The sequence below is a fragment of the Leguminivora glycinivorella genome, chromosome 19, assembly GCF_023078275.1.
Source record: "Leguminivora glycinivorella isolate SPB_JAAS2020 chromosome 19, LegGlyc_1.1, whole genome shotgun sequence".
NCBI lineage: Eukaryota > Metazoa > Arthropoda > Insecta > Lepidoptera > Tortricidae > Leguminivora > Leguminivora glycinivorella.
In genome coordinates, this window is record NC_062989.1 from 16836478 (window position 1) to 16859130 (window position 22653).

General features: G+C 33.9%; 1 protein-coding gene across 5 annotated transcripts in view; it reads left to right on the plus strand.

The window, feature by feature from the left end:
• Window positions 1-22653, plus strand: part of LOC125236340 (coronin-1C-A) — a 55661-nt gene that overhangs the window by 22949 nt on the left and 10059 nt on the right. For all 5 annotated transcript variants that reach the window (XM_048143105.1, XM_048143104.1, XM_048143103.1 and 2 more), the window contains 4 exons: window positions 20503-20625; window positions 21098-21241; window positions 21707-21837; window positions 22270-22377. In XM_048143105.1, the coding sequence (XP_047999062.1) occupies window positions 20503-20625; window positions 21098-21241; window positions 21707-21837; window positions 22270-22377 (506 nt within the window). The remainder of the gene's footprint in view (window positions 1-20502; window positions 20626-21097; window positions 21242-21706; window positions 21838-22269; window positions 22378-22653) is intronic.

Sequence of the window (22653 nt, forward strand, 5' to 3'; positions counted from 1 at the left end):
CTTTCCCATCTTATCAAACTTTTTTTACATATATTTCAATGTTTTGTATCTGAATAAACCTCGATAATTTTGTGAAGTTGCATTTTTGCTTAATTGCTTTATTTATTGTACCTTCTTTGAATAATTTACTTACCTATGTCTATTATTATTTTTTATGACTTGTGTATTGTTTAAGAGAATGCATACTTTCAATAAACTTGTTAAGACGTGAGAAACTGAGAACCGGTTAAAACATGTTTAAGGCTAATTCTATGTGAATAAAAATGTCTTTTGTGCATTTTTAAAGATAATATATATTTATTGTTTCCGTTTATTTGAATAATTCGGGTTTTAGGTAAAGAGATCCTTCGACGAACATGTCAAGGCATGATACTTTGTATTCATATTTAACAAAGCATTAACTGGTGTAAACATGTTTTAGACTAACGCACCGGTAATTCTTGTGACTTGAATTTTTTATTGTAACAACTTAGTTGCTTTATTATAGATGTTTATTGTATTGTAAAATGACAAAAAGTTTATTGTTTGCGTTCAGGTATAAGATGAACTGGTTGAAACAAGATTTATGGTACGTTCCCCTGCTCTCTACCATATTACGAGTATAAAAGCCAAAGAGAGTCGAGGCTGAATAAGTATTCCTGTAGAGGCAGCCTTCTGTACCAGAGCTCCTTGTATCTAGTGTGGTATATAGAGAAGTGGAGTGTGCGTTTAAAAGTGAAGTGTTTATAGACAGATCCAACAATGGACGTGAGTATGTTTTTCTTTTTAAATTACTGTAACCCATATTGCCTTTTTATAATATTGTTTCGTCTAGTGTTCTTTGTATTTAATTAATAGAATTGTTAATAGTGTTTAAAATATTGTCTTTCATTGTTTCAGTTCTCTGAAAATACTTTCAAGAACTATTACTACCCGGAAAATCAGGGTGATTCAACCGATGAGGAAGGTACAGCTGGTTTCAAAGTTAAGCAAGCCCTCGCAAAGAAACGTCCTGGAAATAATATTGACAGCTTCTTTGAACGACCTAAAAAGCAGTGTAAAACCTTGAAACGGTCTTCGAATGTAAGCAAAAGTTCGCCAGAAGGCGTGGCTAATTTATCATCTGGACAAGATGATGGGGCGTATTCATCTCACTTAATTAAAATAGAGATATATGATATGCAAACAATCAAAAACATCCCACCCACGGAACACTGGAAGCACGCGGACGTCAGACTGAAGTATTTTGCGTTGGAAGACGACTTGGAATTACAAAATACGCGAAATATTGTATATAATATTACAAAACAATTAGCTTCTAAGGACACATGTGTAAAATATTTTATAGATAATAAGAAACAGTGATAAATATAATTTTTAACGATAGCAGTAGGATAGTGTTAAAGTGTTTCACATTTCTTATCTTTCCTTTTTATGATTTAAGTAAATTTCCTTGTAAGATATTCTTTTGCATTGTTTCACATTAAAAATGACGAAAAGTGTTAAGTCGGTCCACTACATTTGTTAATATGTAATAACCCTCTTTGTTTTATAAAATGTATACTCTTTATTGAATTACTTAACGCAGAAACTCAATGTGGGGAGGCGGCCTCGTTTGACAATGGATTCTCTGAACTGTGATGTTTATGATGCGGAACTTATAAGACTCTGTGAAGTAATCGAACTAGATGAAGAGTTATATGAAGCCGCCCGACTTGTGAGCCAATGTCACGGAGAGACGTAAGTTATTTTCACTTAAAATATTCATGTTCCTGCATGTTCAAACCATTTAACGAATACCTGCTTCATGTTGAGTTTTAACTTGTTATGACCGGATCTTGTTTCTACTTGTAGCGATTATTCCATTACCTGCTGAACAATAGGATAGTTTTTTAACGAGGCGATACTTGATCTTATTGTTACATTGATGGTAAGGTGGGAGAGCCCACATATATAAACGGGGTATCTGAGATTGTTATCATTCAGTGTTTTACCACCGTGCTTCAATAATTGTAATACTTATTTGTGACGTTCATTTCCAAAATGGTTTTTACTTACTATCATATTGGTCCCACTTTACCTCGTGACAAGATTGCACAATTAAGTAAAGAATTTATTTTAAAATGTTTCCATAACAGTATAAGGCTCTGGTACACAGAAAATAAGTTACCTTCTACATTAGTGGAAGATTTTGATATTAAACCATACTTTACATCATGTAGTGGTCATTATATCAACGATTCCAAGAAGAAAACTGTATCTGAAGATGTAATTGACGGTGTTTTAATGATGCAAGCCTATTGTCAGCAGTGTCGAAAAGATTTGAGTTAGTATAAATGAAGTAACATTTAAATATTTTTAATTATATCTCGCATCAGAGTATTTATAAATGTATATGTTTTCGTTGTTTTAGATCTTCTCAAATAGGAGGTGGATTGAAAAGGTCGGCTACAGTTTTAGAGACAGAAGAAGAAGAAGTATCTGTTAAGAAAAGTCGCCTAGCTGTTGAGCCTACATCATCAACGTCATCTAAACCAACCCCTTCTGTCATTGTAAGTACAAATAATAATGCTGAAATTGAATGTTCTGTATGTAAAAAGTTAGTGTCTAAAAGATATTTTAAAAATCATTTAAACAGTAATCTTCATAAAAATAATGTTATAAGATCTGACTTAGAATGGATTGATGTTCAATTAATTGAGAATGCGTTTAAGAATAGGGTGGCCACTTATAGAATACTACTTAATGAAAAAGTTTACCAACCTTTTACACCTGAAACTATTTTACAAAAGAATAGAGATAAAATCTTTGCATTATTGGATCGTTCCCTTGGTAATCATTTTGCATTGAAAGTTAACTTTATTCTAAATGCCGATTTTACACAAGAGAGCAAACAAATCAATAATACTTTTGATTTCCAACTATGTAACAATATTATTGATACTAGTAGCGACAAGGATGAAATTTTCGAGTCCGTGGTTAAGGATATATTAACAAAATTATCTAACTTTGAAAGAAAAGACAGTGGGTGGGGTTTAGTAAAATTTAACTATCTAGATGTTAATGTTAACAAATTTAATCCGTTGCGCGGTTCTTCTTATATTGAGTTACCACGAGATATTCAAAATAAAAAAGCAGTTATTAATGTAAAAAATAGTGATCAAGAATGTTTTAGATGGGCAGTATTGTCAGGATTATACCCCCAACAAACCATCGTTCAAACTGTACTAAATCGTATATTGTTCATAAAAATAAATTGAATTTTAGAGATTTAACTTTTCCAATAAAATTGGGGGATATTCCAAAATTTGAAAATTATAATAATATGAGCATAAACGTTTTTGGAATTGAATACAATTCTCAAAATAAAAAACATGATATAGTAGGGCCATTGCATTTAACAAAGTGTAGAAAAGATATCCATTTGAACTTATTGTATATATCCAAAAATAGTAACGGACATTATTGCTTTATCAAAAACTTATCTAGATTAGTATCTAAGCAATTATCAAATACACAGCATGCTGTTCATATTTGCGATGGATGCTTATCCAACTTCACAACTCATGAAAATTTAATGAAACATCAAAGAAACGATTGTTTCCATGTTTGCACACATTTACCTTCAGAACAAGATAAAAAGAAAAACTGGTTCAATGAAAACGTTCCCACCAATGAAGTTACCTTCGATAATTACGAACGTAAATTAAGGGTGCCTTTTGTTGTTTATGCTGATTTTGAAACCTTTTTAAACCCAATAGCAACACAGTCAAATAACCCTACAACATCTTCTACTACAAATATTCAAAAACATGAGGTATATAGTTTTGGATATTATATTAAGTGTTCTTATAATGATAAATTGTCTGTGTATAGAACATACAAAGGTAAAGATTGCACCCAGGTATTTATGAAGTACATAGAAAAAGATTTAAAAAGCATTTGTAAGAGGAATACTTTCGGAAAAACTCCATTGCCTTTATCCACTGAAAATAATAAACATATTGCTCAGAGTAGGACATGTTACATTTGTGATAGAAATTTAAATAGTGATTCTATCATTTCCTACAATTTCCATACTGGTCTTTACGAAGGCGTAGCACATACATTTTGTTCTGAAAAATACAAAGCACCTCAATTTATACCTGTATTTTTTCATAATTTGAGTAACTATGATAGTCATTTCATAGTACATGGACTTGGTTTGGTGGAAGGGGACATTGAATTGATTCCACAGAACAAAGAAAAATACATTTCATTTTCTAAGAAGTTACAAATAAATAATCGCACAATCAAATTGAGGTTTGTAGATTCACTTAAATTTATGCCCAGCAGTCTTGATAAACTAGCAAAAAACTTGTTTCCTAAACAATTTCATGAATTAAAATTGAATTTCACTTGTGAGGACGATTTTAAACGCTTATTACGAAAGGGTGTGTATCCGTATGAATACATGACATCATACGATTCTTTAAAGTTAACTGATCTTCCCTCTAAAGACAATTTTTTTAGTTCTTTGACTGATAGTCACATCTCAGAAGATGATTATAATCATGCAAAAGATGTTTGGTCCCACTTTCGTTGCAAAAATATGGGCGATTATTCCGATTTATACCTAAAAACAGATGTTTTGTTACTGGCTGACGTATTTGAAAATTTTAGAAACCTTTGTCTTAAGACCTATGGTTTAGATCCCGCTCATTATTATACTGCTCCAGGATTAAGTTGGGATGCAATGTTATTTACTACAAAAATAAAATTAGAACTCCTAACTGATATAGATAAAATATCATTCATTGCAAAAAATATTCGAGGTGGCATATCGCAATGTAGTAACAGATATGCGAAAGCTAATAATAAATTTATGGATGATTTTGATTCAAACATACCATCGTCCTATCTTATGTATTTTGATGCAAACAACCTTTACGGATGGGCTATGTCTCAATGTCTCCCTACAGGTAAATTTGAATGGGTTCATGTAGATACAGACTTCAATATAGCCGATGACGCTGATCATGGTTTCATATTAGAAGTTGACCTCGAATACCCTAACGAAATTCATGACTCACATTCAGATTTACCATTCTGTCCTGAAAACGTTTGTTTGGGTAATTGTAAAGAAAAAAAACTGATTCCTAATTTAAATAGAAAAACTAATTATGTAATTCATTATCGAAATCTAAAACAGTGTTTGAAGAATGGTTTGGTATTAAGTAAAATACATCGCATTCTTAAATTTCAGCAGTCTATGTGGTTAAAAAGTTACATAGATTTAAATACCCACATGAGATCGCTGGCATCATCTGATTTTGAAAAAGATTTTTTTAAACTAATGAACAATTCAGTGTTCGGTAAGACTATGGAAAATGTTGCAAAACGTGTAAACGTCAAATTATTAAATCACTGGGAAAATCGAGGGAAATCGCAAGGGGTTCAGTCTTTGATAGCTAGACCTGAGTTCCACAGTCTATCCATATTCTCAGAGAATTTAGTAGCTGTTCAATTGAAAAAAACTAAAGTCTTTTATAATAAACCGATTTATTTGGGGTTTTGTGTATTAGATATATCAAAAACTTTAATGTATGACTTTCACTACAACTACATGAAAATCAAATATCCTAACAAACTCAAACTTCTTTATACAGATACAGATAGTTTAATTTATCAAATTTTCACTAAAAATTTTTATGCAGATATAAAACAAGATCTTAATTTCTATTTTGATACATCTGACTATCCTCCTATCAATAAATATAATTTCCCACTTATAAATAAAAAGCGATTAGGATTTTTCAAAGATGAAAATAATGGTAGAATTTTAAAAGAGTTCGTTGGTCTAAAATCTAAAATGTATGCCTTAGATGTTGAAAAGTATGATGAGAATGATGACAAAAAAGGTAAATATGGTGTTTTATCAAAAGCTAAAGGAGTCAATGTATGTGTTACAAAGAAATTTACTCTAAATAATTTCAAAACATGTTTATTTAATAAAAATGTGCAACGTGCTCAAATGCTAAGATTTAAATCTATAAAACATGTAATATTCACTCAAAAAATTAATAAAATATCATTATCTCATGATGATACAAAACGTTACTTATTAGAAAACACTTGTGACACCCTTGCGTGGGGACATTGTAAAATAAAAAAATAATTTAAATTTTGTCATGTAAATGACAGAACATTCAAATTCGAATTATTGTTTGTAATATATATTTTTTATGTAAATTTGAATAGTTAACTTAAATTTAATTGTAAATTATATTTTAATTAATTGTCTAATTTAACATTTATTCGTGTTTTGGCATAAGAATATTGTAAACATAGATTTATTGTTTTTTATGTTTAAATTTAAATTGGTGGTTGGGTATATAAAATGTAACAATAGATTATAAAGAAAAGTGTTAATATCAAAATAAATATACATATTTTTTATCAGGTTTTTTTTTTTTTTTTTTTTTTTTTTTTTTTTTTACTCTACTTTAGTTTAAATAGTAATATGTTTATTGAATAGCACCATTTAATGTCTATCCGCATTCATATCAACACTGTTAAACATATTACAGCATTCAAAGATGATTCATTTTTATCATCCTTTCACTACCATTGTCGCAGGTCCCAGTGGGTGTGGCAAAACTCAATTTGTTACAAATTTTTTGAATAATACTAAAGAGATATGTAACATAGAATTTGATGAAATTATTTGGTGTTATGATGAAATGCAACCTCTTTATAATCTAGAAAATGTAAATTATAGTCAAGGAATACCAGATTTTTCAATTTTCGATGGGAAAAAACCTAAACTTCTAATAATAGATGATTTAATGAGAGAATCAGATGGACGAGTTGTTGATATTTTTACTAAAGGAAGTCATCATAGAAATTTAAGTGTTTTTTATATAACACAAAACATATTTCATCAAGGAAGAGGTCAACGTGATATTTCACTGAACACAAGCTACATTGTATTTTTTAAGAACCCTAGAGATAAAACTCAAATACGATACCTGTCACGACAAGTTTGTCCTGAAAACTCAAAATTCGTGGATGAAGCCTACAAAGATGCTACAAAGGATGCTCATGGTTACCTTATGATTGATCTGAAACAAAATACAAATGACATATGTCGTTTTAAAACAAAAATATTTCCATTTGATGGACATTGCACAGTGTATGTACCCAAAAAAGGATTTAAATATGATAAAAATCAACAAATTTTAGTCAGTTCTACATGATGCATGCAAGAGTAAACACATATAAACATTTATTAGAAGCATTGCACTTGCTTAAACCCAAATATCGTACTGCATTACTTAAATCTTGTGATGATGAAGAGATCAACATTATATGCGAGTGCATTTATAATGTTCTGAATGGGAAAATTCCTTTAGAAAAAAAGGAAAAAACAAAGTTAAAAAAGTACAAAGACATATTAAGGAAATTAGTTTCAAAAGGTAAACATAAATTAAGAAAAACGGTTATAATTCAAAAAGGAGGTGCCTTTTTACCTATTATTTTAGGAGCAGTTCTAAGTGCCTTAGTTAACTCTTTATCATAAATAAACAAAATGGAAAACACGAAAAAAATGTTATTAGTTGAATCGGACTTTATTGAAAAGTTGAAACGCAATGAGAACCCTCCTGAAAATTCCTCATCTCGGCTAGATGAAGAAATGCAAAAAATTCTCAAAAGTAAAATGAACGATCGTGAAAAATGGATGCTTTATTCTCAAGCATTGCAGCGGTTTCTACATTTTATTGAAACAGATCGAAAACCGTTTAAGATACCTATAGTAATGGAGGGGTTCGATCAATTCAACAAAGAAAGTAATGATATCATAAATTCAAAGATACCCAAAAAGGAGGAGACAGAATATAAGGAATCAGCGAAAGGTGATGTAACTGAGATAGCTGCACCATCTTTGTTTAACACGACACCTGGTGAAATAAATCAAGAATCAATGCCGATCAGTCCATCAAAAATAATAGAGATATTACCTAAATCTTATGAAAAAAAGCTAGAACGCTATTAGATTACATTGTTTTAAGTAAACCTAAAATTTGGTGGAAGCAGACTGGTGAAGTTGTTATAAACAACCAGACTATTCAAAATAGCAATATTACCGATTTGGTGAGCGACACGGTTAGATGTCTTAAACGTCCTAAACCAATTGGGTGGGAAGTGTTTGCTTTACTTTTAAAAGATATCAAAGTTCCTAAGTCATGCATTGGTAATCCTACAAATTTAGCATTTATTAATGACACTCCTTTGATTGAGCCCTTTACCCCCTCTACTTCTATAAGAACACGAGCCTCGTTAGATAAAGAAAACAACACATCTACTCCTCTTACTACACGAGTACAAAAATCATCTGCAAAAACTATAAATTGGGAAAGATGGACTCCTTATTAGATATTAACAGAATCTACTATGATATCTCTCATCCCGCTGGTTATAGCAGTTTAAATAATTTAACAAAGGAAATGAAAGGTCAAATGAATAAAGAAGATGTAAAAAAATGGTTACAATCTCAAGACACGTATACACTACATAAACCTGTTCACAGGCGGTTTACTAGAAATAGATACATTCTATCTAACTTTAATGAACTTTGGCAAGCTGATTTGAGTGACATGAGTACATATAGTCAATTTAATGATGGTTACAAATATATTCTTTGTGTTATCGATGTATTCAGTAAATATGCTTTTGCAAGAGCCATGAAGAAGAAGGATTCAGCAACAGTTAAACATTGTTTTGAAAGCATATTTACTGAAGCCAACTCAGTTCCTCGTCATATCCAATCTGATAAAGGTACGGAATTCGTTTCAAAGGTGGTAAGAGATTATTTCAAAAGTAAAAATATTAATTATTATACCACTAATAACCCTGATATTAAAGCAAGTATAGTAGAAAGGTTCCAGAGAACTCTTAAAACGAAAATGTGGCGTTACTTCACTCATAAGAATACATATAATTACATAAATGTTCTACAAGATCTTCTTTATTCTTACAACCACAGCTATCATTAAAGCATAAAAATGTGTCCAGTTGATGTTAACTCTAATAATATTATGACTGTTTGGTGTAATTTATATGATCGCAATACAGATAGACAAATCTCACTAGAAACTGCAAAACTAAACGTAGGAGATCATGTTAGAATCACTAAATACAAACATATATTTCAAAAAGGTTACGAAAGTAATTGGAGTGATGAAATATTTATAATTAATTCAATTATTAAAAGATCTCCTCGGATTGTTTATACACTAAGGGATTTGGAAGGCGAACGCATAATTGGGACGTTCTATTCAAAAGAATTACAAAAAGTAACTTACCTCCCCTCCAACGAGTATAAAATTGATAAAATATTACGTTCACGTCGAGTTGCTGGCAGAAAGGAAATACTAGTGAAGTGGCAAGGTTATCCTAATAAATTTAATTCTTGGATACCTGAATCAAGCTTAAAGAAAATATGAGTGATAATAGCTTTTATTTAACTTTGTTAAGTAATAGTTCATCCGATTATTACACAGATAATACGACTGCACATTTTTTAACAAAATTACCAAAGACCATTAAATTGGATGGAGAATGGGTAGTTGGTTTGGTGGAATTTCAATACCCTTGTTCTATGTATAATGTACAAGAGCATGAAAACATAATTTATATAAAGAAAAAAGTGTTTTCGCCTGCTGACAAGACTTCAAAAATTGTGGATATAAAAACTCATATACCAGCCACTACTTACGATAATATAGATCACTTTCTTCAAGCGTTTAATGAAAACCCTCAGTTAAAAAATAATGTAAAATTTCGTTATGATGAACTAACAAAAATGATAGGAGTAACAACATCAAATAAAGATATCACTTCTATCATAACAACCCCAATACTAAGTCTTCAAATGGGTTTTAAACCAAGAACAAATTTGAAACAAATCACATTGGGAAAAAACCCAGCAAATTTATATTTAGGTTTACCATCTCAAATATTTGTTTATACAGATATCATTCATCCACAAGTAGTTGGAGATGTTATAACATCGTTACTTAGAATAATACCTTTAGATCCAACTAAGTTCATTTATGGAGCTTATAAAACACATATTTTCTCACCTGCTCACTATGTACCAGTTTTACGAAGAGAGTTTGATACAATTGAAATAGATATAAGAACAACAACCGGTGTTAGAGTACCATTTCAATTTGGGTCTTCTTGCGTGAAACTACACTTTCAACGTGTAAAATGATGTATAACAGATCATCAACCTCTTGTCCTTACGAACATTATTATTCACACCAAGCCGGCTCTGGTGTAGGAATTGTCTATAAGGGAGTTCCATATCAAAGAGGACATGGTATAGGCAGTTTTTTGGGAGGCCTATTTAGATCCGTACTCCCTTTATTATCTAGTGGTTTAAGAACCATTGGAAAAGAAACTTTAGGAGCAGGAGTTGGACTCTTATCTGATATGGTAAATGCTCGCCCTATAGACAGTTCCATACGATCACGATTCAAGGAAGCAAGTGCAAACCTGAAAAGAAAGGCCGATGAAAAAATTGATTCCCTTATGTCAGGATCTGGGTATAAAATGTCCAATAAAAGAAGGGAACCGCTCATTGCTCTAAAAGCATCGCGACGAAGAGGAAGTAAAAAAAATAAAAAAGATATAAATAACGATATATTTTCAAACTAAATAATGTCATTTTTACATAATCATTCATGTGAGTGTGCGAAATCTGAATTAGATATATTTGCCCTTCCATCAACTCAAACAAGCATTGAAAGCGGACAGTGGATTCATTATAAACCAATTTCATCTTTAAGCGATGACGGTCCAATCGAATTTCAAGTACCTGGATCAGGTGATGACTACATAGATCTATCACACACAATGATACACATTACTGCTAAAGTGTTGAACCAAGATGGTACTAAATTAAAAGCAGATGCTGCAGTTGGACCCACCAATAACTGGTTACATTCTCTTTTTAATCAACTTGATGTATATTTAAATCAAAAACTCATATCACCACCAAACAATACATATGCCTACCGTGCTTATATGGAAAATCTTCTCAACTACGGACCAGCAGCCAAAACAACTCATCTTACTTGTGGATTGTGGTATGAAGATACGCCGGGCTATATGGATACTGTTGACGTTAACAACAAAGGGTTTAACAAAAGGCTGGAATTTATCAAGGAGAGTAAGGAAGTAGAAATGATTGGTCATTTACATGGTGATATATTTAATCAAGAGAAATTCTTAATAAATGGTGTAGAACTACGTATTAAGTTAGTTCGCTCAAAAGAATCATTCAATCTTATTTGCCACCAAGATAAAAAATTCAAAGTACAAATAATGGATGCCAGCCTCATTGTAAGGAGAACGAGAATCAATCCTAGTGTTTTGTTAGCCCATCAAAAAGTATTAGCCACAACAACTGCGAAGTACCCCATTACGAGGGCAGAAGTTAAGGTTCTCACAATACCGACGGGGGTTCAGGGTAAAACATTAGATAATATATTTCTCGGACAAATTCCTAAAAGATGTATTATTGGATTTGTATCAAATTCAGGTTTTAATGGTAATTTAGCATTAAATCCGTTTAATTTTCAACATTATAATATGAATTCATTTAGTTTGTTCGTAGATGGTCATGAAGTTCCTTCTAAAACATTACAACCTTCATTTAGTTCTGGTACAATAGCAGCAGCATATCACACTCTATTTTCTGGAACTGGTATTCATTTCCATAACGAGGGTAATGGAATAAGCAGAACAGATTTTGGTCAAGGTTATTGTTTATTGTGTTTTGATTTAACTCCTGATTTATCTGCTAATTCAACTTCACACTGGAATCTTGTTAGACATGGTAGCGTTCGGATAGAAGTACGTTTTGATTCCGCTCTAACTAGTACCATTAACTGTATTGTGTATGCAGAATTTGATAATATAATTGAAATAAATAAAAATCGTGATGTATCTGTAGATTACAATAGTTAAGAAACATATAAATACCCCGTTCTCTTTAATTTATTTTATTTGGAATTCATCATTGTTTGCATGATCATCAATAATTTGTATATGTTACTTAACTATGGATACTAAAGAAATTCAATTTTGTATGAGGAAACTAAACCCATTGTTTAATTCAAATGTTTTTGCTGCCAACAAAATACCTATTCGGGTTAATCTACCTACCTTTATTGTCAGTAATTTGGACCCTGATTCAAAACCGGGTTCCCATTGGGTTGCTATACACATTGATGTAAATGGTGTAGGTGAATATTTTGACTCCTTTGGCAGGAAACCTTCCGGTTATCATAAGTCATTTCTAGATAGAAATACGAGACGGTGGTTTTACAATAATAAATCACTTCAAAACCATTTCACTTCTGTTTGTGGTGAATATTGTTTAGTTTATTTGTATTTTAAGTTTCATGGAAAATCTATGAAACATATGCTTAACTTGTTTTCTGATAATTCTTTATGTAATGATCTAGTATTACGAAATATGTTTAAGACCTTTTTTGTGAAATAAATAAAAATACGTGTACTGGTAATAATGATTTTTATTTTTAATTCTCACATAGTTACCTTTATAAAACTACAGACATTTGACACCATTTTATTTCTTATTTATTTTGTTTGGAATGTGAAACAATGCAAAAGAATATCTTACAAGGAAATTTACTTAAATCATAAAAAGGAAAGATAAGAAATGTGAAACACTTTAACACTATCCTACTGCTATCGTTAAAAATTATATTTATCACTGTTTCTTATTATCTATAAAATATTTTACACATGTGTCCTTAGAAGCTAATTGTTTTGTAATATTATATACAATATTTCGCGTATTTTGTAATTCCAAGTCGTCTTCCAACGCAAAATACTTCAGTCTGACGTCCGCGTGCTTCCAGTGTTCCGTGGGTGGGATGTTTTTGATTGTTTGCATATCATATATCTCTATTTTAATTAAGTGAGATGAATACGCCCCATCATCTTGTCCAGATGATAAATTAGCCACGCCTTCTGGCGAACTTTTGCTTACATTCGAAGACCGTTTCAAGGTTTTACACTGCTTTTTAGGTCGTTCAAAGAAGCTGTCAATATTATTTCCAGGACGTTTCTTTGCGAGGGCTTGCTTAACTTTGAAACCAGCTGTACCTTCCTCATCGGTTGAATCACCCTGATTTTCCGGGTAGTAATAGTTCTTGAAAGTATTTTCAGAGAACTGAAACAATGAAAGACAATATTTTAAACACTATTAACAATTCTATTAATTAAATACAAAGAACACTAGACGAAACAATATTATAAAAAGGCAATATGGGTTACAGTAATTTAAAAAGAAAAACATACTCACGTCCATTGTTGGATCTGTCTATAAACACTTCACTTTTAAACGCACACTCCACTTCTCTATATACCACACTAGATACAAGGAGCTCTGGTACAGAAGGCTGCCTCTACAGGAATACTTATTCAGCCTCGACTCTCTTTGGCTTTTATACTCGTAATATGGTAGAGAGCAGGGGAACGTACCATAAATCTTGTTTCAACCAGTTCATCTTATACCTGAACGCAAACAATAAACTTTTTGTCATTTTACAATACAATAAACATCTATAATAAAGCAACTAAGTTGTTACAATAAAAAATTCAAGTCACAAGAATTACCGGTGCGTTAGTCTAAAACATGTTTACACCAGTTAATGCTTTGTTAAATATGAATACAAAGTATCATGCCTTGACATGTTCGTCGAAGGATCTCTTTACCTAAAACCCGAATTATTCAAATAAACGGAAACAATAAATATATATTATCTTTAAAAATGCACAAAAGACATTTTTATTCACATAGAATTAGCCTTAAACATGTTTTAACCGGTTCTCAGTTTCTCACGTCTTAACAAGTTTATTGAAAGTATGCATTCTCTTAAACAATACACAAGTCATAAAAAATAATAATAGACATAGGTAAGTAAATTATTCAAAGAAGGTACAATAAATAAAGCAATTAAGCAAAAATGCAACTTCACAAAATTATCGAGGTTTATTCAGATACAAAACATTGAAATATATGTAAAAAAAGTTTGATAAGATGGGAAAGTAACTTTTATTTTAAGACGTAATCAATAAAATTGACTTATTAATCATATGTACAAATTTGGTAATACAACAAAGAGATGTATGATAGAAATAGGTATAAGATATCATAAATATTCGAGAAAAAGAAAGATACGCTAGATAGGATCGTTAAGTTTAGGTATTTGGATAAACTTAAATGTAACTCAGAAGTTCTTAAGTTAAAACGTAATTATAATACATTTCATAAATACCTACATTTATAGAAATAAAGTAAAAGTAGGTGAAACTCAGTTAGGTTTCATAAAGGTAAGTCTAGACTACTTTGGTTAACTAAGAGTAGGTTTTAATTAAATTTGGTTAGGTTACGAATGGAAAAGTTAGGTATTTTAATTAGGTTAGGTTAGGTTAGAATCGCAATCCATATGATCACAAAGTTATACTAAAAATTAATTATAAAATACCTATCAGTATGACACACAAGGAAAAGGTGTGCATGACACTGCCAGGTAGCTGGGTAGGGTAACAATGGTCTAGCGCAGAGTCCAGATCGAACAATAGAAAGGGTCGGTAATCCTTTTGTAACCGTCGTGCACAAGGTGTATTGTGTAAAGAACGTATTCTGTAAATACTAGAAGGAGGCTTCTGAGAGCGTCGGGACCCAGCGCAATGAATCTAAATGGGTGGCTATTACTTTTTTTTTTTTTTTTTTTTTTTTTTTTTTTTTTTTTTTTTTTTTAGGTTTAGCAAGACCATGGATGGGCGGTGGTGGGGTCCTGGGAGCAGGCCCCAGACCCGGGCTGGTAACGGGGGTACCCTACTACTGTGGGGAAAACGGGACTACCAACATCGCGGCGGTGTGACGCCGGAGCGACTTACAACGAACGATGGCGCCATCTATCGGTCCGATGCGACGTCTACGACGTACTCTCTCTATATAAGACCTCGGATATACAAACGGCACAAATAATATGTATTTGATGAACATGATAGTATTATGATGCTGTATAAATGCATTCACACAACAGGTAACAATACAATTAGCTGTACACATCTACCATCCACCACTACTACAATCTGTGGTGCACCGGCAAAATATTGACTTCAGTATTTCTTCCGGAGCAGCTGGTACTTTGGTTTGCACAGGAATCAGTAAGTTGCTTTCGTTCCGTGCCATCCCCATTCATCATCCTCCTTGCGTTATCCCGGCATTTGCCACGGCTCATGGGAGCCTGGGGTCCACTTTGACAACTAATCCCAAGATTTGGCGTAGGCACTAGTTTTACGAAAGCGACTGCCTTCTTACTTTCCAACCCGAAGGGTAACTAGGACTTATTGGAATTAGTCCGGTTTCCTCACGATGTTTTCCTTCACCGAAAAGCGACTGGCAAATATCAAATGACATTTCGCACATAAGTTCAGAAAAAAGTCATTGGTGTATTAGCGAGGGAAGTAAAAAAAGTGTGGAATACTAATACAACTAACTAACTTAGTTTCGGAGGTAAAAACTGCAAATAACAGCTTAAGTTACAATTATGTCCTAACTCTTAAAAGTTTTCTACTACTATTCTACTTTAAATCAAATTTTAACGTAAAAAAAAAAGGTTTTTACTTGACGAATACTGGACCAAGTGCGCTAAAATACTCGTATACTGGATCAAGTACTCTTAGATCATAAACTGTTATAAATTTGAAATTCTCATGAATGCAGAAATAACCTCATTGATTTCGTTAAAACAAATCCGAATTTTTATGTTATTACGTGAACAAATATGTTAGTTATGTTACTTTGTACCTTTGAACGGCTCTCCTCTGCAAAATCATGAGTTTGCACTTGCCTCAGTATCCTTAGGAGGTATGGATATAACTTACACGTGTTTGAATTTACTCGCTGCCTCTTTGGGCGGGATGATACTAATCGGTCTTCTTTGTTTGTTTGAAATGCTGTCGGTCTCACACCTTACTACTGTCAACACTGCATTTCTCTAACCTTGTGTGTTACTGTGTTTGTTGTCCCAAATAAATCAAACAAATTGAAACTGTTTCTTCCATGTCATCTGGATCAGATGTGACAACTGTATCTTAGAGAATATCCTCCCCGCCGTTATCATCAGTGTCTTCCTCTATCCTGGGGGTGTCGTTGACTTTCGATCCGGAGGTTGCGGGTTCGAACCCGGCTCGTACCAATGACTTTTTTCTGAACTTATGTGCGAAATGTCATTTGATATTTGCCAGTCACTTTTCGGTGAAGGAAAACATCGTGAGGAAACCGGACTAATTCCAATGAGTCCTAGTTACCCTTCGGGTTGGAAAGTCAGATGGCAGTCGCTTTCGTAAAACTAGTGCCTACGCCAAATCTTGGGATTAGTTGTCAAAGTGGACCCCAGGCTCCCATGAGCCGTGGCAAATGCCGGGATAACGCAAGGAGGATGATGAATGGGGATGGGCACGGAACGAAAGCAACTTAATGATTCCTGTACAAACCAAAGTACCAACTGCTCCGGAAGAAATACTGAAGTTAATATTTTGCCGGTGCACTACAGATTGTAGTAGTGGTAGATGTGGGTATGACAAGGCCTTTATGTACAGCTAATTGTATTGTTACCTGTTGTGTGAATGAATTTATACAGCATCGTAATACAATCATGTTCATGAAATACATATTTTACACGTTTATCACATACATTTGTTGTTTCGTTTCGTTTTAAAGTCGTATAATTATTCAACGGTACATGACCCAGAAGCATATGTACACATATTATGAAAGGTATTTGAATGATCTACATGTCTGCCGAATGCATCCAGATCGGTGGGCCAAATTGGCTACCGACTGGACACCACAGATTAGCCGGGGCAGAGGTAGGCCAAAGAAAAGATGGCGGGATGACCTCGACGCATTTTGCGGCGACTGGCCGGAGCAGGCGGCAAATCGGGATGAGTGGCGGAAGAAAGGGGAGGCCTTTGCCCAGCAGTGGGACACAATTATAGGCTAGAAAAAAAAAAAAAAAAAATATTTTTTAACATATGGAGCAATGTATGAAGCAAAAAGTGGGGGGGAAAACGATTTTTAAAAAATTAACAGTTTTTAGGAGCTCATACCTAGATAATGGTTGAGAATAGAAAAAAAGTTTCTAGATCAAAGTTATAGAGAATTTTATAAGCTTTCAAAGTGTAGTAAACCAAAATTTCGTATGACGCAAAGTTTTTGAAATATGAGCAAAAAACCAAAAAATGGGACCTTTTTTCATCCCCCCCCTCTTCGAGCTCACGTCCAAAGTCCGAGGACTTTTAGTATGTATGTCTCCTGACTACCCCTAACAACATCCCGTAGTGAAACTTTCTGCTTTCGGCCATTCCATCTAGAATCGTTCGTTGACCAAGCTACTTGTATTTAGTGTACCTGTGCTTATTCTGCGGTTGACCCCAAAACGCGGCTGCCAACTTTCTATCCCGGTTGCTAAATATTACAATTACAAAGACCTAAATGACTCGGCATGTCTTAAATTTGCAGTTTCATTTCCTATGAAAATCTAGGTCTGCTCGGAATGTCTTATTCCTGAAACTTGTTGGGGAGTGTGTACGTATGGATTACATATCGAATGTAATAAAGACATGTATAAACTCGCGCCTGTATTCTCAAAAGGGGTGAGAAGAGCACATGAAACCGCTGAGGTTCAGTGGCACACTTAGCAAATCAGTTGGGTTGAAAGAATACGAAATTTTTGTTGTGGAAAGAATATGACCGGAATTGCAGTGCCCCAACACTTACATCTTACGGGCATTTTCGCGAAAAAAGATTCAAAAATAGAATTACGAGCCCTTTTCATCCTATTAGGCGGAAAAAGCGTGCCACATTATTTTTTTTCCATTTCCTTACTATTTTTCAAACACTTTGTATAGCGGTTACAAAGTGGAAAGTATGCAAAATAATAGAAAATTTTGGGACCATTTTTTTTAACCCCCTGCGCAAAAACGACTATCTGTCCGTCCGTTTGTCTGTCTGTCTGTGTGTCTGTTTGTGGCATCATAGCTCCCGAACGGATGAACCGATTTAGATTTAGTTTTTTTTTGTCTGAAAGCTGAGTTAGTCGGAAGTGTTCTTAGCCATGTTTCATAAAAATCGGTCTACTATGTCGCGGTCGGGGGTTTTTTCAAAATTTTAATTTTGTGGTTATTGTCTCTTGTTTTTTGTCCTAGATGGAAAGGGTTCGTGATTGAGGAGGAAAAAGCATAAAATTTACCTACCTTAGAAAAGACATTTTTGGTGATTGTTCTCGCGAAAACGCCCTTACATCACAATTCAACCCAATCCCCACAGTCGACTTGTCCACCCCGACACCCCGGGAGGAAAGGGGGTGAATTTCTTAATCCGACAACACACGGGTCAAATCGAATGTAACAAATAAAAATAAAAAATAAAATAAAATGCCTTTATTTTAGACTATTTGGGTCCATAACAAATATCTGTGCTCATCACACAAATGCCCTTACCGGGATTCGAAAATTGCGAACACAGGATCGCAGCTTAGCAGGCAAGGTCACTAGTTACTAGGCGCTAGGCCAGACCGGTTGTCAACAAAAGTGTAAACACACACACACACACACACACACACAGTTTCATTTTCTTTCAACCCCTTATTTGCCAAGAGTGGCACTGAAGCTTTAGTAGTTTCATGTGTTCTGTCTAACCCTTTATGGGATACAGGCGTGATTGTATAGTATGTGTAAACAAACAATATGGCCATTGACCACTGACTAGTCCCTCCGCATCAACAATCAAGATAAGATCGGTCAAAACAACACATCTCAGAAACAGGATCGCAGTTTAATAACTTTCTCGTCTAAACAGCGAAAGTTCATTAGCGAGTTGCTAATTAGCGCCGGTGTAGCACAGGCACTTGACTTGCTTGTTTACACACGGTCGTGTTTAAAGGGACTTTTAGACACTTCATTTCTTGAATAAAACACTAATGTTTAAAAAAACCGGCCAAGAGCGTGTCGGGCCACGCTCAGTGTAGGGTTCCGTAGTTTTCCGTATTTTTCTCAAAAACTACTAAACCTATCAAGTTCAAAACAATTTTCCTAGAAAGTTTTTATAAAGTTCTACTTTTGTGATTTTTTTCATATTTTTTAAACATATGGTTCAAAAGTTAGAGGGGGGGGACGCACTTTTTTTTCCTTTAGGAGCGATTATTTCCGAAAATATTCATATTATCAAAAAACGATCTTAGTAAACCCTTATTCATTTTTAAATACCTATCCAACAATATATCACACGTTGGGGTTGAAGTGAAAAGAAATATCAGCCCCCACTTTACATGTAGGGGGGGTACCCTAATAAAACTTTTTTTCATTTTTTATTTTTGCACTTTGTTGGCGTGGTTGATATACATATTGGTACCAAATTTCAGATTTCTAGTGCTAACGGTTACTGAGATTATCCGCGGACGGACGGACGGACGGACGGACAGACAGACATGGCGAAACTATAAGGGTTCCTAATTGACTACGGAACCCTAAAAATGAGTGTGGAAGTCTAATCAAAGATCCCACATTGTGGCTTAGGATAAGGACGAGTTTACCTAATTATGTATTACTAGCTTTTCCCGCGGCTTCGCTCGCGTTAGAAAGAGACAAAAAGTAGCCTATGTCACTCTCCGTCCCTTCAACTATCTCCACCTAAAAAATCACGTCAATTCGTTTCGCCGTGAAAGATCTAATTAATATTAGTATGGATGCATAGGGGGGGTTTTTTTTTTTTTTCAAAGTTGTCCACCCCATTTTTTTGTAATATGGGTATTTTTTACGCGATTCATATTTCTCTCAGAATCGCGAGGTCTTTCGATCCTGATAGGAGAAAAAAATGTCTCAAGATTTCCATACATTTTACAAACCTTCATTCCGTTACCGCCATACAAAATGTATGAAAAAATGGTAACGGAACAGGAAAAAGCCTTGGGACACGGGGATGACGACTACATAATAAAATTGCATTCTGTTTAGTTCGTCAGTTAGATCGTCCAAAAATACTGAACACATATTTTTCGCTTTTTTTAATTATTTAAAAAATACAAAGATATAGAGCATCAAAGTTCCGGAATGGGGGCTTGTGACATCACTTCGAAGTAAAAATAGGACCTAGATGTCACGCGAAACTTCAACGCACTGTACCGTCGTCATTTTTTGTTTACGAGAAAAAAGAAAAAGTACGTGTCTAAAATTCTTTGATAATCTAACTGACGGACTAATTAGTTTTTTTTAGTCGTCTCGCCTATTGTAGCATTCTAGACACTGAATAATAATGACATCTTCTACTCGCTTTTACTTTTTGATGTCTTCGTGATAGATCTTAGTTGCCAAAATTATTTGTAAATTTAGAGTATTATAATTTTAAATGAATTGTTTAACTTGTTTCAGGTCGGCCGTATCCCAGCTGACCACCCACTAGTTGGAGGACACAAAGGCCCAGTCTTGGACATCGCCTGGTGTCCGCACAACGACAATGTTATTGCTAGTGGTTCTGAAGACTGCGTCGTCAAGGTACGCATATTAGACCCAGTAATGGACATGTCCTGACTTTGTATATCCTATGATGCTCAGAATAAAGGTCCAGTTTTGGACATCACCTGGTGTCCGCACAACGACAATGTCATCGCCAGTGGGTCTAAGGACTGCGTCGTCAAGGTAAACCTTACAGACCCAGTGTGATCATATTCAACTTGGTAGACCCTATGTTGGACAAACATACCCAGTATTGGCTATTGTCTCATAGAGCAAAACAATGGACAAACAATGGAATGGCAGCTTTAAAAATTGAGTATTATAATGTAATAGGCAACTTATATTCTAATGTTGGACACTAGGTATAACAAAAGGTATAGTCAAGTTTATTCCATATTCGATATTCGGTGAGATATGCATGACAACATTCTAAAGAAGTTCTAGATTCTTTTAAATCATCGTTAAATTTATCTAAAACCATTTTTTTTTTAATTTTAATTAATGTTTCCAGGTGTGGCAAATCCCCGATGGCGGGCTATCGCGGACGCTGACGGAGCCCGTGGTGGACCTGGTGTTCCACCAGAGGCGAGTCGGGCTCGTGCTGTGGCACCCGACAGCGCAGAACGTGCTGCTGACAGCTGGCTCTGACAATCAGGTGATTCTATAATATTTCCTTCTATTGGTTGGTTAACTGAATGACTTCTTCAGTTCCCGGGAGGCTTAAGCACTGCTTAGTATATTATGACATCTATTTCAGACTATAATAATATAAAAACTCGGCGTTCATTACCGTTTCACCAGCTTTTAGATTACACTCACTTAAGAAATATGTAAAGTCCGGACTGTCTGTCTATCAATGATAAAAATGCATGGCCTAAATGAATAAATAAATCTAAATGATTTATAATATATTAGAAGCTTTCATATGTTTATTATTGTTATTTTTTTTTTGTAAATTTGGTATTTATTTTTTAATTAATTTTAATGTAATTTTGACGATTCGAAAGAGGTTTTTAAATCCTACTAAACGATTTTTTAAATTTACTTTTTACTTTACTTGCTGTCAATTTGTCAGGTTATCGTCATTAGCTTTGACTTTCTTATATCGATGTTTTTACAGATCGCGATATGGAACGTGGGCACCGGCGAAGTGCTGATCACGCTGGACTGCCACCCCGACCTCATCTACTCGGCGTGCTGGAACTGGACCGGCAGCAAACTGCTCACCACTTGCCGAGACAAGAAAATACGGTATCATACATTTTTTTAAACGTTTTTTTTTACGATAAATATTGATTAAAATTTTGAAGTTTAAGAAAATCTAATCTCTGAGACAGATTTTTGAAATTAGATTTTATGAATTTCGTTCATTAATTACTATTTACTAGCCATTTAAAATAAAGGTACCAGCGTTTTAGATCAATATATTACGTTCTTTAAAAAATAGCGTTTCATCGTTTTCTACAGTTTTCTGAATGGCAAAATCGTGCGTTCGAGATTTAAAAATCAGTCCCCTGGTCAAATTATACGCCTTATTTAATTAACTACTTAAAATATTTCAATTTGTTTTTATTCTTTTGTTGTAGGTTTTTACTCATTAAAACAGTAACCAAGCAGGTTTTTTGTGGACTTTTGCCACAAACCGAGAGAAAATTTTAACTTTTATACTATTTAATTTTCCAGTATCATCGACCCCCGCAAGGGCGAGGTGGAGTCGGAGGCGATAGCGCACGAGGGCAGCAAGGCCTCGCGCGCCATCTTCCTCAAACACGGACTGGTCTTTACAACCGGGTAAGATTCCATATTGTTTTGGTAAAACTAACTATTCTTAATAATATGTTACATATAAGAGAAGAGTAATTCATTACTGTTAAATCAAATGCCGGGAATGGTATTAATTGAATAACTCAAAAACAGTGAAGAAACGTATTAATAGCCAACTTTACAACAATGTATTTTTAGAAGTCCACGATTGTTCTTACAAAATATTGTAACCAGTAATGGACAAGGCGTCATCCATATATTACGTCACAGTGTAAGGGGGAGGGGGGGGGGGGTCATACTAAA